This window comes from Dunckerocampus dactyliophorus, chromosome 13 (genome assembly GCF_027744805.1).
Source record: "Dunckerocampus dactyliophorus isolate RoL2022-P2 chromosome 13, RoL_Ddac_1.1, whole genome shotgun sequence".
Classification (NCBI taxonomy): domain Eukaryota; kingdom Metazoa; phylum Chordata; class Actinopteri; order Syngnathiformes; family Syngnathidae; genus Dunckerocampus; species Dunckerocampus dactyliophorus.
The window spans coordinates 13,476,381-13,490,767 of NC_072831.1; the positions used below are offsets into that span (position 1 = coordinate 13,476,381).

At 40.2% G+C, this 14,387-nt stretch overlaps 1 protein-coding gene across 1 annotated transcript in view; it reads left to right on the forward strand.

Annotated features, from left to right (window-relative positions):
* kiaa1109 (KIAA1109 ortholog) overlaps positions 1 to 14,387 on the forward strand; it is a 103,011-nt gene that overhangs the window by 59,365 nt on the left and 29,259 nt on the right. Inside the window, exons 46-60 of the mRNA XM_054796248.1 lie at positions 1,338 to 1,522; positions 1,637 to 1,812; positions 2,340 to 2,913; positions 4,212 to 4,410; positions 6,107 to 6,370; positions 6,659 to 6,752; positions 8,811 to 8,861; positions 10,316 to 10,522; positions 11,411 to 11,646; positions 12,296 to 12,540; positions 12,643 to 12,748; positions 13,018 to 13,115; positions 13,218 to 13,406; positions 13,485 to 13,653; positions 13,937 to 14,148. Coding sequence (XP_054652223.1) covers positions 1,338 to 1,522; positions 1,637 to 1,812; positions 2,340 to 2,913; positions 4,212 to 4,410; positions 6,107 to 6,370; positions 6,659 to 6,752; positions 8,811 to 8,861; positions 10,316 to 10,522; positions 11,411 to 11,646; positions 12,296 to 12,540; positions 12,643 to 12,748; positions 13,018 to 13,115; positions 13,218 to 13,406; positions 13,485 to 13,653; positions 13,937 to 14,148 — 3,005 coding nt within the window. The remainder of the gene's footprint in view (positions 1 to 1,337; positions 1,523 to 1,636; positions 1,813 to 2,339; positions 2,914 to 4,211; positions 4,411 to 6,106; positions 6,371 to 6,658; positions 6,753 to 8,810; positions 8,862 to 10,315; positions 10,523 to 11,410; positions 11,647 to 12,295; positions 12,541 to 12,642; positions 12,749 to 13,017; positions 13,116 to 13,217; positions 13,407 to 13,484; positions 13,654 to 13,936; positions 14,149 to 14,387) is intronic.

Below are 14,387 nucleotides of genomic sequence, written 5' to 3' on the forward strand. Positions count from 1 at the left end.
TGGGACCTACTTATTTCGACTATAAAGCCCTCTTAAAAAAAACCCGATGTTTTTTGGTTTTATACACATGCTGTGACCATGCACTAACAGGTACATTCATGGTAAAATGTAATGCTTACAGTATTTTGCTGTATTTTGATTAAAAAAATCTTTATTTTATTGTCTTTGTGACACACTTTTCATGTCACAAAGAGGCGATGCACAAACGGGCTGCAATTAACATCAGGTCGTGTTTTATGCACAACAGACCCAAAGAAAATATTCAACACTGTTTCCCCTGTTTATTCATTGTGTTTGCAGTGTATTTTTTTGGTTATAGGTGCAAATCACTGTAGTCTGTGCGTCATGCCCCCTGAAGTGACGGCACCCTCTCTGGTTCCCCTTACGGGTGATTGACCCTTGTACAGCGTACATATTCAAGGCACAATGTTTTTTTTTTAATCACCTATCACTGATTAGAAAGTTTAAATGAGCCGATAAACGATCAGCACATGCAAGGGAACAATATGTCTATAATGATTGATTGCAGCTGATAGTGTCTCTTTCGCAGCATAAAATTATTTTTTGACAGCACTTACTGACTCGACCAATACTCAGAACAATGGGAAATCCAAGGAATTCAGTCAATATCTAAGACAACCGCAAATTCCAAGATTATCAATTCAAACAGTTTTTGTCATTACAAAAGGTCCGACAATAATTGAAACGTAATGTATTTAACATGGGCTGCATGGCGGTCTAGTGGTTAGCACGTTGGCCAATACAGGAACAGCCTGGAGATAGGGAATACCTGGGTTCGAGTTTGCATGTTCTCCCCGTGTGCGCGTGGGTTTTCTCCGGGTACTCCGGCTTCCTCCCACATTCCCAAAAACATGCAGGTGAGGTTAATTGGCGACTCTAAATTATCCATAGGTATGACTGTGAGTGTGAATGGTTGTTTGTCTATATGTGCCCTGCGATTGGCTGGCGACCAGACCAGGGTGTACCCCGCCTGTCACCCGAAGTCAGCTGGGATAGGCTCCAGCATGCCCCCGCGACCCTAATGAGGATGAAGCGGTATAGAAAATGGATGGATGGATGGATGTATTTAACATAACGCTGTGAAATGCTTGTCACTTACATAGGACAAAAATACATTCCTGGGTCTCAGGAGGTTCATGGTTTTGGAAGTAGTTTTAAGGACAGTGTGCTTACTGTTAGCTCAACATGCTTATACAACGTATTGGAAATGGTCCCTGGCTCTCTTTTAATATGCACTGTAGAGGAAAACATTGCAAGGTTACAAGGCATCAGTTTCATAATATAGTAAAATCCGTACCCCTGCCCTACATCCTCAGGTGGGACCTGTAACCTACCAACTATCCCGTCCGCTTCAGACTTCAACACGGTATTGTCCAGTGACCAGAACACTTTGGATGGGACCCACTCCCAGCATTCCCAGCATAGCACCAGCCAGGATGACATCGATAATATTGAAGAGGGCAACCTGTGTCCGGCTGCTGTTCAACTGGCTGATGCTCAGGTGATAAAAATAAGTTTCTACTTTTATTCATGTCTTTTCATATACAGTACATTTGTTGTTTTTACAATGGCCATTGACCATAAACTGTCCCTTGCTATCTGTTTTACCTCACAGGTTGTTTTCAAGCCTTTGCTGAACTACACGGGCATCCAAGCCCAAGACGCAACTCCTCTTAGCTACAAGATGTATTTTGGAGAACATCTGTCTTTTTCAGGCAACCTGGAGTGTCTGAGAGCAGACATTGTGGACTCTGACACCTCCAAAGAGCGCAAAAACAAAAAATCCAGAAGGTAACGTGCATCTTATTTATTACTGTGGAAAATGGGAATCACCATAGAAAATGAAGAAGTAGTTAATTTGATGGGTGTACATTTGCTAAGTCTTTGTATTATAATTATACATAAATAGTGGTGTGTCGCAAGACGATACATGAAATTGGCTTAGTGCCCATGAGACAGTTTTCGTTTTTTTTTTTTTTTTACGAGAAATCTTGTCACGTTTTATTTTCGTGAGATCTTGTGACATGTCTAATAAATAAAATAATAATACATTGGTTACTGTGCAACTTTTTTCTGCAATTGAAAACATCCTATATCTTTTCCCTCTTAATAGACAAGTATTATGACATACGGTAATTTTTAATTGAGCACTAACAAAAATATTTTATGAGAATGTTTGAGAATGTAGTGTGCCATGAAAATTGCATTATGTCGTCAATATATTCTTGATTTGAACGGCTTTTTTTCTTTTTCTGACCTAACCACAGCAGACTTCATACTCACTGACATATATGCTTTCTTTGTCCTCATACCTCTAGACAAGGTATGGTGAACCTGCCACCACTTGATTTCAAGCCAGCCCTTCTTATTGAGACTTTCAGTTTGAATGCGGTGGTGATGGAAAAGTCCACCAGCGCTCCACAGGGCCCATCTGCAGTTCCACTCTCCTTCCACGACCTGAATCGACGACACTTCAACACATTCCACTGCGATTTCACCACAGCCTGCCAGTCTATTAGCCAACGTGTCGACATGGCTCTAGTGCGCCTCATTCACCAGTTCAGCACCATGATCGACGACATCAAAGCCACTCAAACAGACATCAAGCTTAACCGTTACACTGCTGGTTCAGCCTCACCAACGCCGACCTTCAAAGCACGACCCTACCGCCATTTCAGGTCATCCGACTTCAGCCGCAGCTCACGTGGTAGCCTCAATGGGACACGTAGTGGCACTCAAACCCTTAAGAGCAAAAGAGGTTTTGGCGGTGGAGGAGCAGGGGTTGTTGGGGGTTTACCACCTAACGGACCACCATCAGCCATGGACACGCTAGGGAGAAGGGAGCACAGGGGACGTGGCTCGCTTGGACGTTCAGAACGTCGCACCTCTAAGGTAACAAGTTAATAGGATATTACTTTTGTGTGAGCATATCATAGCAAATTTTAAGATATATTTTCCTCATGACAGCCTAAACACATTAACTAACTGGCCACAACATTCGGTACTGCCGTCACTGACTGGTCATAGTGGTAATATTTTGACTGACGTAGCTCCTTTATGTTGCCAAAATAAAATTTAGTAAGTCCACCTCCCGGTATGAAGCAAGACCGTACACCAATGCACAATATAAACACAACAATAAACATATTTTAAATGAAATGGATAATTCCATTGACACTGTACCTAATAATAATAATAATAATAATAATAATAATAGTAATAATAATAATAATAATAATAATAATAATAATAATAAATTTGATTTTATAGCACTTTTCAAGGCACCCAAAACGCTTCACAATGAAGTGAAGCCATTATTCATTCACTCCTCAGTCACACACCGGTGGTGGTAATCTACATTAGTCTGGGAGCCAGCAATATTATTTTAAAAGTGTAATTGCTGATCTGCAGGGTTCAATAAATGCAGGGGGTACAAAGTTTTTCCACCAAGAGCCGCATACTGAAAAGGATACCGCAGGGCCATTTCATATTTTTCATTTTGTAATTAAAAAAAGGCTAAAAACAGACTGCATGTCATCGTTGTGTTATGTGTGATCGCCATTTCAACTTTTTCCCTTACATTACCCCTTTTTTTCCCCCCCAGTTATTGTTTTTTTGTAATAATGTTTTTAAAATGTGCCATGGGCCAATAAAAAAATGAAATGCAATGACCCTAGGAGCACACTTTGGAAACGCTGGACGTAATGTTTTGGTTTATACTTAAATTCGGTTAACTATTTTTCTTTGAGATGAAGCTTTAAAGCCATACAGAAAACTTATATTGCTATATTACTACTTGAAAGCCATGTTAAGGTCTGATGTGGTTCTTTAATTATTAATAGCCAAGTAAAATATACAATTATTTGTCAGCATATTATTCCTGAGAGGAGAATCAGCATAGAAAATGGATGGATATTATTCCTCAGAGCAGTGAAGTGCAATGCACGCTTACAAACACAAGAGGGAGCCAGTAGTTAGGCTTCATGAAGCGTGCACACTTTTCACCACCGATTTCCTTGCTGAGAAAAAACGTCATTTTGGTGTAGAAGTATGTAACTGTAATTGTGTTTAGCTTTAAACCAATAACGGGGCTGCCAAAAGCTTTTTGTTCACAATGAGCCTCCAGATGCAATTTATGAACCTTATATAGTAGTTGTAAAATATTGTGGAATCTGTGTGTAATATTCCAGGTGTCAAGAAAGGGCTCCCGTGACGTGGCAGACCACACGGCTATCCAGATGGACGACTCGGACTCCATCACAGTGTCGGAGCAGAGCGAGCCGTCAGCAGAATGTTGGCAGAACATGTACAAGCTGCTCAACTTCTACTCACTCATCTCAGATCCCACAGGCATCCTGGAGAGAAGCTCTGCAGAGAACTGTCTGCCAGGTGGGAATCAGTTGTCAGTACTTCACCTCTTGCATGACCAACCAAATTATTTCACGGTGTCGCATTCAGTCTTTGTGCTCATAAACCTCCCAATACTGTATAGAGTGTTTCCTGAGACATATTTTGCAATATGTGGAGCTCTTAATGATTCATTTCAATTTGATTAAACATAAAATTATGATGATTTTTTTTATCTGCTAAACACATTGGTGTTCTTCTGGGGTCAGTTTGACCCCAAGTTGTTTTAGCTGTGAAAAACCTGTCTGTGTGTGACCCATGTGTGACCTAACATCCACACACCTGCAGGTGCAGAGTTGATCATTTTCAGTTGGTACATTACATAGGAGAGGGGAAACAATGTATAATATAATATTTTATATATATTCCACTAACGAAGCTTCGCCAAGGTCCCCACTTTCAGCTGCCACCTATCTCACACTGCACTCGACCCTAAGCCCTTTGGAGGGGGGAACCACTTTGTCTCTTCAGGCTGTGCCTGGCCGAGCCCCCAGGCCCGGCCAACTGTCTTGGCTCCAGAGGGTGCCCTGGTCATCTGCATCCAGGCGAGGGAAAACTTATTCCAACTTTACTATTCATCATTAGAGTCTTTTGAACTACACTTTGTCTGGTCCCTCCCCTAGGCCGTGTTTGTCTTTGGTCGACCTACCAGGGGCATAAACACCCCTGACCGAGGATATTTGGGACATTCATATTCCTCCATCACGATAAAGTGGTAGTTCAAGGACGAGCAGGAAAAAGAGGCCTTGAGTTTCCACTGTAGGTTGGCTCGGCTCTCCCTTAGAGATGGGTTGGCAACGGGGAAGACCCAGGACACATTGGAGACACTACATGTCTCAACTGGCTGCTGCCCTCACGACCCAACCCTGGCTAAGCGGAAGACAGAGTCATGGAAGCAATGATTAGACCAACCTTGTTTCTTCAGTTTATTAATCCATTGTAATGCCTGGTACATTTGTTTGGACAAATGATGATAACAACTATAGCTCATAAGAGTTCAATTTAGGCACTGATATCTAGCAACCTCCATGGTTGTCTTGATAATAACCAAAATCACTTAAGTTCTTACATGAATAGCTATAGCATTGTACTGCCAAAAATTGTAACTCTTAGGAGCTGTTTTTGTTGTCATTGTTATCTGTCCAAACAAAGGTACCTTTAGTTGTATCAGGCATTAAAATGAACCAGAAACTGAAGAAACAAGGGTGGTCTAATCATTTTTTCCATGGCTGTATATAAAAATTAATAAATAATTATGTTTATGAGGGTGTTGGGGGGGTGTCACTAACAACAATCAATATGGTTCATTCTTTGAGTGTCAAGAATGTGCACCCCAAATTAGAATATATTTGGACGAAAGATGTTCAAGATAAACTAACTCTAAAACATAAAGTTTGGCCTGGTGGGGGTGCTGTAGGAAAGGTCATAACATCACCAAAACCAACAGTTTTCTTGAGGGATGGTGGTCATTAATGTCAGTAAGTTTGAGGGTTTTATTGTTCTTCAACTCTGAAAATGGGTCAAAATTGTCTCTTAATTACATTATGATGACATTTGTTCCTTACGGATACAGTTGAGAATTTGTGCTAAACTTATTATTGTGTTTTGGAACAACTTTATTATATCATATACAACTGAGATGTCCAGTGCCCGTAATGTGGTTTTCTGTTTTCTACAGAAGGTGGCCATCGGCCCTCAGAGCCACTCTGTAACGTGATCTTTGAGAATGAACAACAGGAACCCACCACGCCCACAAGGCCCCCGGTTGCAGGCGGAAGGCGGCGAAGCCTGGTGAGCTCCGAGCCCCAGCACGTCACTCTCATAGTGTTTGGCATTGGCATGGTCAACCGCACCCATCTGGAAGCAGACATCGGGGGACTCACCATGGAGGCCGAACTGAAGAAGATCCATGGCAGTTTTACCCTCAAGGAGAAGATGAAAGGTCATTCTAAGTAGAAGATAACAAATCACCTAAAAATCACATAGCTTTAAAGACAGGGGTGTCCAAAGTGCAGCCAGGGGACAATGCTAAAACACTGAATAGAATGTTTAAGAGAAATGCCACAGCTCTATCTGATGCATTCAGATGTATGCATTCAGATTTAGTGAGTGTGGTTTATGTAAGAATGCATAGAAAAATATCCAGTAATTCCTGGCTGTTAAAAATGATCACGTGTGCAGTGCAAGTTGTTTTCTTTTTTTGTTTGATTGCATCTTTTTTGCTCCACAGATATCCTACATCAGAAAATGACTGAGACGTGTGCATCAGCTCACATTGGAGGAGTGAACATAGTACTGCTGGAGGGCATAACACCAGACATTCAGTATGTACAAAGCCTCTCATCTCAGAGAAAAAAGGAGTTTTGATATAAACATTTTTTATGTCATCCTGTCTCAAATAGAAGTATTTTTGCTTGTTTATTGTTTTTGTAGTCTTACTTGATTATTAACTAATTAAGTCGGTTTGCAGACACTATGTCCACATACAGTAGATACCCGCCTACTTGAGGTTCAGCATTTGCAACCACAAATATTTGTGGATTTCTTTTCTCTGCTTTAAACTGTAAATAATTAGTTTTTTTAATGGTAACTGAAATACGAAGTGGTTTGATAGCAGGGGGAAAAAAAGAGTGCAATGAATCCAGCGAGTAGCTCTGTCTCAGAAAGATGAGATTACAAAGTGACAAGATTTCTCGTTCAGGAAAAAACAGTCCACGATAATAAATTAATTAATTCATCACATGAAAAATTAACTCAATACTTTTTCCAGCCTCGTTTTATTTATTTATTTATTGTTATTTATTTATTCGTCTTTTTTCTTCGTCTCTCGCCTCCAAACAAGCAGGAAGAGGGTTCACTCTGTGCTTGTTTTCAGCCCCTGGACATGTTTGCTCCATAAGACAGCGGCATGAACAAAGTGAGACCTCTTGTCAGTCATACAGTCTCTTTTGTTTCTTTGGGGGGACGCGGGGACGCTAGCATACACACAGGGGAAGAGTGTTGCCTCGTGAAGATAAATGCAAGGTAACACAGTAGAAGTTACGAGGGAAAAACATGTATGCAAAGCCAAGTGCCACAGCCAGTATGACTAATTTGTTTGAAAGTGGTGGCAACAAAGCAACACACCAAAAACATAACCACTGACACGGTTTTCCCAAAGGGAAAAAAACAACACATCGAGATGCAGAGCCTTCGTCCTTACAGTCAACACTCACTGAGACGTCAGTCGACAAAGTAAATACAAACTGAACAGCGCAAAACGGCGTAGTTTGTGATTTGCTTTATAGCGCAAAACAAATGCTGCTCTTTAATACAGTTGAAAAGCCAGCTTTTTGAGAACTGCTTCAAACGTTTGACAGACATTACAAATTGGAGAAATATTGCATTTTATACATATGTGTGTGTGTGTGTGTGTGTGTGTGTGTGTATACATATATATATACACACACACACACACACACACACACAACACCCACGTACAGTACATATACAGTATATAATTATTATATAATTATTATTATTATGATTTCGGTATTATACCATTAGTGGTTAATGTGGTCTCAAAATAATGTTGAGAAATATTTGTTATTGTGAAAACTGATTTTAAATGTTTTTTAATAACTGTACAGGTGTATAGGGCCTAGTGTATCACATGTAGGCATTTTTAGGGTTTTTTATGGCCTCACATTTTTGTGCCATTGGCAGGGGTTTTTGGAACGTAGCTCCCGGGAAAGATAGCGAGGATCTACTGCATTGTCCTTTTAAATTTCATCAGTGTCGAACATAGAGTAGCGTAGAAAATAGTGGTCACACGATGAATGAATTCAGAGAGTACCGTAATACAGTTTTCAAGGACAGGATTTGTTTTAGTGTATGTTTTAATGCAGGCAGTTTCCTCCAAGGAGAAAGTCTCAAGTTTATAGTGTATAGGTTACGGTCGGTGCTTTGTTGTTCTGTTCAAAAATCTAATTATATAGGCCATTTTGGCAGTTTTGAATTAGTTAAAACTATTCAGATTGAAAGAAAAGCCAGTTAATCTCTTTCTACAGTATGTAACAGCTGAATTCTTTGTTTATACGGCTTGATGGCTTTCATTAATAACTCTTACATGTTAGTCCAATTAATTGCAGTGCATGCTTGCCAGTTTGGTTTAAATGAAGATCATCAGCAGGCTTTGTCTGTGTTAGTAGATAAGAATTATTTTGTTTAGGGCAGGGGTTTTCAAAATCTAATGTCATGGCTGACTATGCTGATGACAGAGATCTTGTGTGTGAAATACATACTTGAAGCGTTACATTCTAATACTTCAGGAGTCTTTTTACCTTTTTCACTGCTCTTCCTGTGTTTTGTTCTGTTGCTTCCTCCGAAAACTACATGCATAGACTGGAGGATTTCCCAACATCTCCTACCAGCACAGCAAAACAAGAGTTTCTGTATGTTACTGCTGCCTTTCAAGGCTCACATACATTTGTGTATTGAAAATCAAAATGCCTTTCAGTGATTATTCGTCATTTGTCTTTCATGTCTATTCCACATGTGTGCATGAAGTCATTTTCATTTCAAGAAGGGGTAACAAAGTTGGCCTACTGTCACAGCTTTTTACTTCCTTATTGTCTTGCAAAGTGATAATGTGGTAATGACGCATCTTATTTTACTTGAACATGAATCATGAGTGACGTGAATTCCTTACCTTTTTCCAATCATTGTTATATATGAACCTCTGTCAGGGTTCGTTCACACTAACCTTGATTAGCCTGTGTGTTGCGTTTTAGAACCACATAGTGGTTTTAGAACCACTAGTGTAGTTCTTCTGGTTTTTGTCAATGTGAACATAGGATTTTAACTTAACATGGCTAGCATTATCACTCTCTAGTTGGCCTTAAACAGTGACGTGCGGTGAGGTTCATAGCTGGTGAGACACTGACTCCTTTGGAGTTAAAATAATAATAATAATACAGGTTGCTCAATAAGAGGATAACAAGGAAAAAGAAAAGAATAATTCACTTTGGTTTAAAAAAAAGTATTTCAAAGACTTCTTAGTTCCATTTATTTATTTATTTAATTTACAGAAAAACATTTGTGTTCTTACCTTTTTTTTTTCCTGTATATGAAGTACATGCACACTATTCTCTACACTTTGTTGTAAATGTCTGATCACCACCTGATGAGCTTGGATATATAACTCTCGACCTGCCAAATTCATTCGTTCATTCAGCAGAGCAAAAAAATATCTTGGCAGGTGCCATGATCCACAACTCAGTGCAAGTACACTCAGATGGTAAGCAGCGTAACAGTCGTGGCAGCCTCATCTCAGGTTTCTGCCCGGTGTTTGATCAGGAAATTCAGTGATTTTTACTTAAGAAAACACAAAAAATGATTGGAATCAAACAAGTCAATTTATAGTACAGCTAACAATTTATTTCATGTTATTATTTGTTTGCCTTTCCTGATTGCACGTCACTGGCCGTGAATGTTACGAAGTCTTGAGCAGCCTGTTTCTGGTATAGCAGAAGACAAACTCACGATGACATGCAATTCTTTTCAATTAGAATCCTCCTCACAATTTCTGCCTAATTAGATTATGTAACAGTTGCTGTCAGACATTGACACAGTATGTGAAGGTCGATTCAATATTTTAGACACAAAGTAGCATGGAAATAAATATTTTTAAAATGTAATTCAAAATTCGATTATTTTTCAAGCTAGTGATTCACCATGTTCTATGATGCAATCTATGTTGTAAACTTGTGAACGTGCCCTCAGTGTCACAATTGCTCATTCGTCTCACATCTGCATGATATTTCAGTAGTCCTTGTAATCGTAGATGAATTCACATGCAGTTGACATTTCCGCCCTCGTGGTCGTCACTGTACTTTCTGTGTTGCAGAACCGTGGTGAAATGCAACATTGCCAAGTCTCAGGCCTTGTACAGCGCCCAGCGCGGGCTTAAAACGAACAATGCAGCTGTCTTCAACGTGGGAACCATCATGATCAACATCCCCCAGCACCCGGCTACTCTGCATAGCATGATGGTCCGCAGCTCCCATCAGCTCTCCAAACAGATCTCTGACCTCATCCGCCAGCCCTCCAATGTGTACGTCTGCCGTTGAAAGTTTTGCTCAAGCCGTGTTCCAAATTTTATTGACTAGTAGCCATGTAGAAAATCCTAAATGAATCCTAAACATAAAACATAACAGTGTTTTTCTCAGGTTTACAGCTTTGGGGGAGCAGAGGCAAATGCACTTTCACACGCAGTTAAGCTGTTATATTTCACAAACTTTTATAATAGAAAACAATAGAAAGACTCCAAATTAATCCTCAAAATTAATTTGTGTTGTTTAATTAATGCAATCTCTTCTCCACACGATTTCCATACAGAGAGCCCTTGAGAAATTGTAAATGCGCGACCATCGGACCATGAGACACGCTATGAAATGAAGATGATAGACTGTGAATAAATTAACACAATTTGATGGAACAAATATTAGAATTTAAGTTGTAAATGTAGTTCAGTGTTTCTGATTGTGTTTAGACCAGCAGAGAAGGCTTTGCTGGCCCTGACCATTCATCAATGCTGTCAAGTAAATAAGATACACTTACATAAGATAAGGCTATTTAGTTTGTTTAATCAAAGAACAATGTATAGACCTGTTCTATATGGAATGTATCCTATAAATTACTTCTCTTGTGATCTAGCACTATATAGAAAATAAAATTAACTTCCAAAAAATTTAAAATAACATTAACTTGACCTTCCTGGCCCCCTCCTATAATGGTAGGGGAGACGCTGCATAATGTTCTTTGATGTTAGCAATCGTTAATTTGGCAGTTGTAAGATGTGAGCAAGGCACTGACAACATATTAATACTGTTAGTCAATTTTGCATGATGGGGGAACTTTTACATGTAATCCAGTCATTTAGTGGCTCACTAATGTAAAGAGCCTGTCCTGATGAATTGAGAATTTTTTTCTTTCTCCACAGTCAACCTCCCAATAGAGAGGAGACGCCCACCCCACAACCCTCTGACAAAGGATCAAGCATCAATCAAACGCCTGTTGAAGCCAACGAGTTCCCCCAGCTTCCAGAGGGACTCGAAAAGAAGCCCATCGTCCTCAAGTTCAGTGCCATGATGGATGGCATCACCATCGGTGCCGCCCTGCTACCGTCGTTGAAAGCTGAGTACAAAATGGGTCGAATGAAAAGCCACGGCATGACAGGTGAGTGGAAAATCATCATAGGTTCCAGGAATATTATCTGAAAACAGAAATCCCTGGTTTATCAAAGTTAATTGGTTCCAGTACTGTGACTAACTAGTAGTGCTTTCTGAGCTGTAATTTGTGTCGTTTATTACTTGGAAGGCTTTTGTATGCACACTGCAAAGGCTGTGATTGGTTGGCTTGTACAACATTATTTCCTGTTTGTACACGACTGGCTTACACAGCCCACCTCTGCAAACACTTTCTTCTCTGATTTCGGCAATAAAAATGAGTGCAAGTTGTAACGCATCAATTACTTTCAGCTGCAGCAATGCTCCCCTTTTTTCTTTAATTACGACCATTCACTGGTGACTATGGAAGCTAACAAGCTAAATGGTTAAGAGATGAGAGTTGTGGTTGCTGACATAGTTGAGCAGAGATGTCCAAAGTACGGCACCGGGGCCATTTGCTACCAGTGGCTTTTTTTTTTTTTTTTTTTAAATAACCCTCCCAAAGTTCTCAAAAACCTCAAAACCCAACCGAAAATAAAGTGAAAATCACGCTGAAAGCTATCTTTTCATAATGTTTTGTCTGAACCAGAGTACCAGACTACAAGTTTAGTAGTACTCAAAACAAACTAATATGTACATCTCTCGTGCCTCCTTTTCAGGGGCTCAAACCAGCTTCACCTTTGAGTTGCCAAATCACAAGCTTTGCTTCCAATCAAAAGTGTCTCCAGTGGACATGTCCACCATGCCCCCATCAGCTAGCCTCACCCTACCCCCAGTCACCATGTCTGGAGAATACATCATGGAGGACCACGAGAGTCACTCAGACCAGGGCTGGGGTGCTGATGACTTCCCAGCCAAGCAAGGGAATTATCTCCAAGGCAACTACCTGCGCTGTGTGGCTGAGGTAGGGCAGGACTCCTAATGTGGATGTTAACATTATGTGCCAGGACAAGCATTTGGAATTAATTGATGACAGATCATCTAACTTCTCTCCTCTGGTGCTTAGATTGGCTCTTTTGAACACAACCTGACCACTGATCTGCTAAACCACCTAGTTTTCCTACAGAAGGTTTTCATGAAGGAGGTCAATGAAGTCATCCAAAAGGTGTCAGGTAAGTAAAATACACTCAAAAGGTGTCAAAGTTGTGCAAAACAAATTGCTGTTTCCTCCCTGATCAATAAATTCAATCTGATATTTTATATCAAATATTAAACTCCCAAAAGTAGCCTGCAGCTGCTATATCACACACGAGAATAATTGTCACAAAATAATGCACAAAACTGACCCGGTTTATCTTCATAACTGTCGCAACAGAGGAAAAATACAATTTATTTTAATTCTAATCTTGTAGGGTTGACATGCATATGTTTTTTGCTTCAGGGGTGGAGCAGCCTATCCCACTTTGGAATGAGCATGACACCTCAACAGATGCAGACAAGCCCAAAATACTGCTTTATTCTCTTAGCCTGATGTTCAAGGTACCTTATATGCAATATCTGTCTGTATGAATAGGGACACAGTCAAACTTGGATTATTCAAAATGATGACTCAGGTTTTAAACAAAGCACTCTTTTTCACAGGGGATTCAGATGACTGCCACCACCCCATCAATGCGGGCCGTGCGCTTTGAGACAGGCCTGATAGAGCTGGAGCTATCCAACAGGATCCAGTGCAAAGCTCAGCCCGGTGGGAGCAGCAGTTACCTGAAACTCTTTGGCAAGTGTCAAGTCGACCTCCACCTTGCCCTTGGACAAATTGTCAAGCACCAGGTACAAATGGGTTTTCCCATTGCCCAGTTTTGTTTTTCCCCTCCTACTAGATGACTGACCCCACATTTTTTACGATAGGTATATGAAGAGGCTGGCTCCGATTTCCACCAAGTGGCATACTTTCGGACCCGAATTGGTCTGCGAAATGCTGTACAGGAGGAGATCAGTGGCTCATCTGACAAGGAGGCTGTTCTCATCACACTCAACAGGCCAATCGTTTTTGCCCAGCCAGTGGCATTTGATAGAGGTTCACTTTTTTTTAATTTTTGTCACATCAAATACCAAAGTGCATCAAAGTATTGTGTGTCTGAATAGATTGTGTAAGATTACAGTAGATCCCTGACGATTTGCGGTTTGGCAGTCGCTCCCCCGCGTATTTGTGGATTTCTTTTCTATGCTTTATACTGTAAAACTAGTGAGTTTTATTGAGCATAGTAACAACCTCAAATGTTGGTTTTCTAGCAGTTATGTCTACCATTAGTTTATAATGGTTAAACAGCCCTTCTTATCTACCCGGGTATCCTCTGCAGCTGTGCTGTTCTGGCTGAATTACAAGGCAGCATATGACAACTGGAATGAACAGCGTCTGGCCCTTAACAAGGACATCCATGTGGCCACAAAAGAGGTGGTGGACAAGCTGCCAGGGATCCAACAGACCTCAGCCCAAGCCTTCAGTACCCTTTTCCTTCAGCTGACTGTCAATGACCTGGGCATCTGCCTACCAATCACCAACACATCCCAGGTAACCAGCTGTGCTTGATTTTACTCAATATTTGAGGACTTATATTAATTTGGTGGATTAATTTAATATAGAATGTTTTTCTGTCTCTTTTTTTTTTTTTTTTTTACATTGCACACAATACTTAAATGTTATCCACATTCCAACAAAGGTTAACACTAATGGTTCATTGGTTGGTTAATTGGTTAAAATATGAAGAATTTAGTCAATTATATGAAATGATATGTATTAATGATGAATTA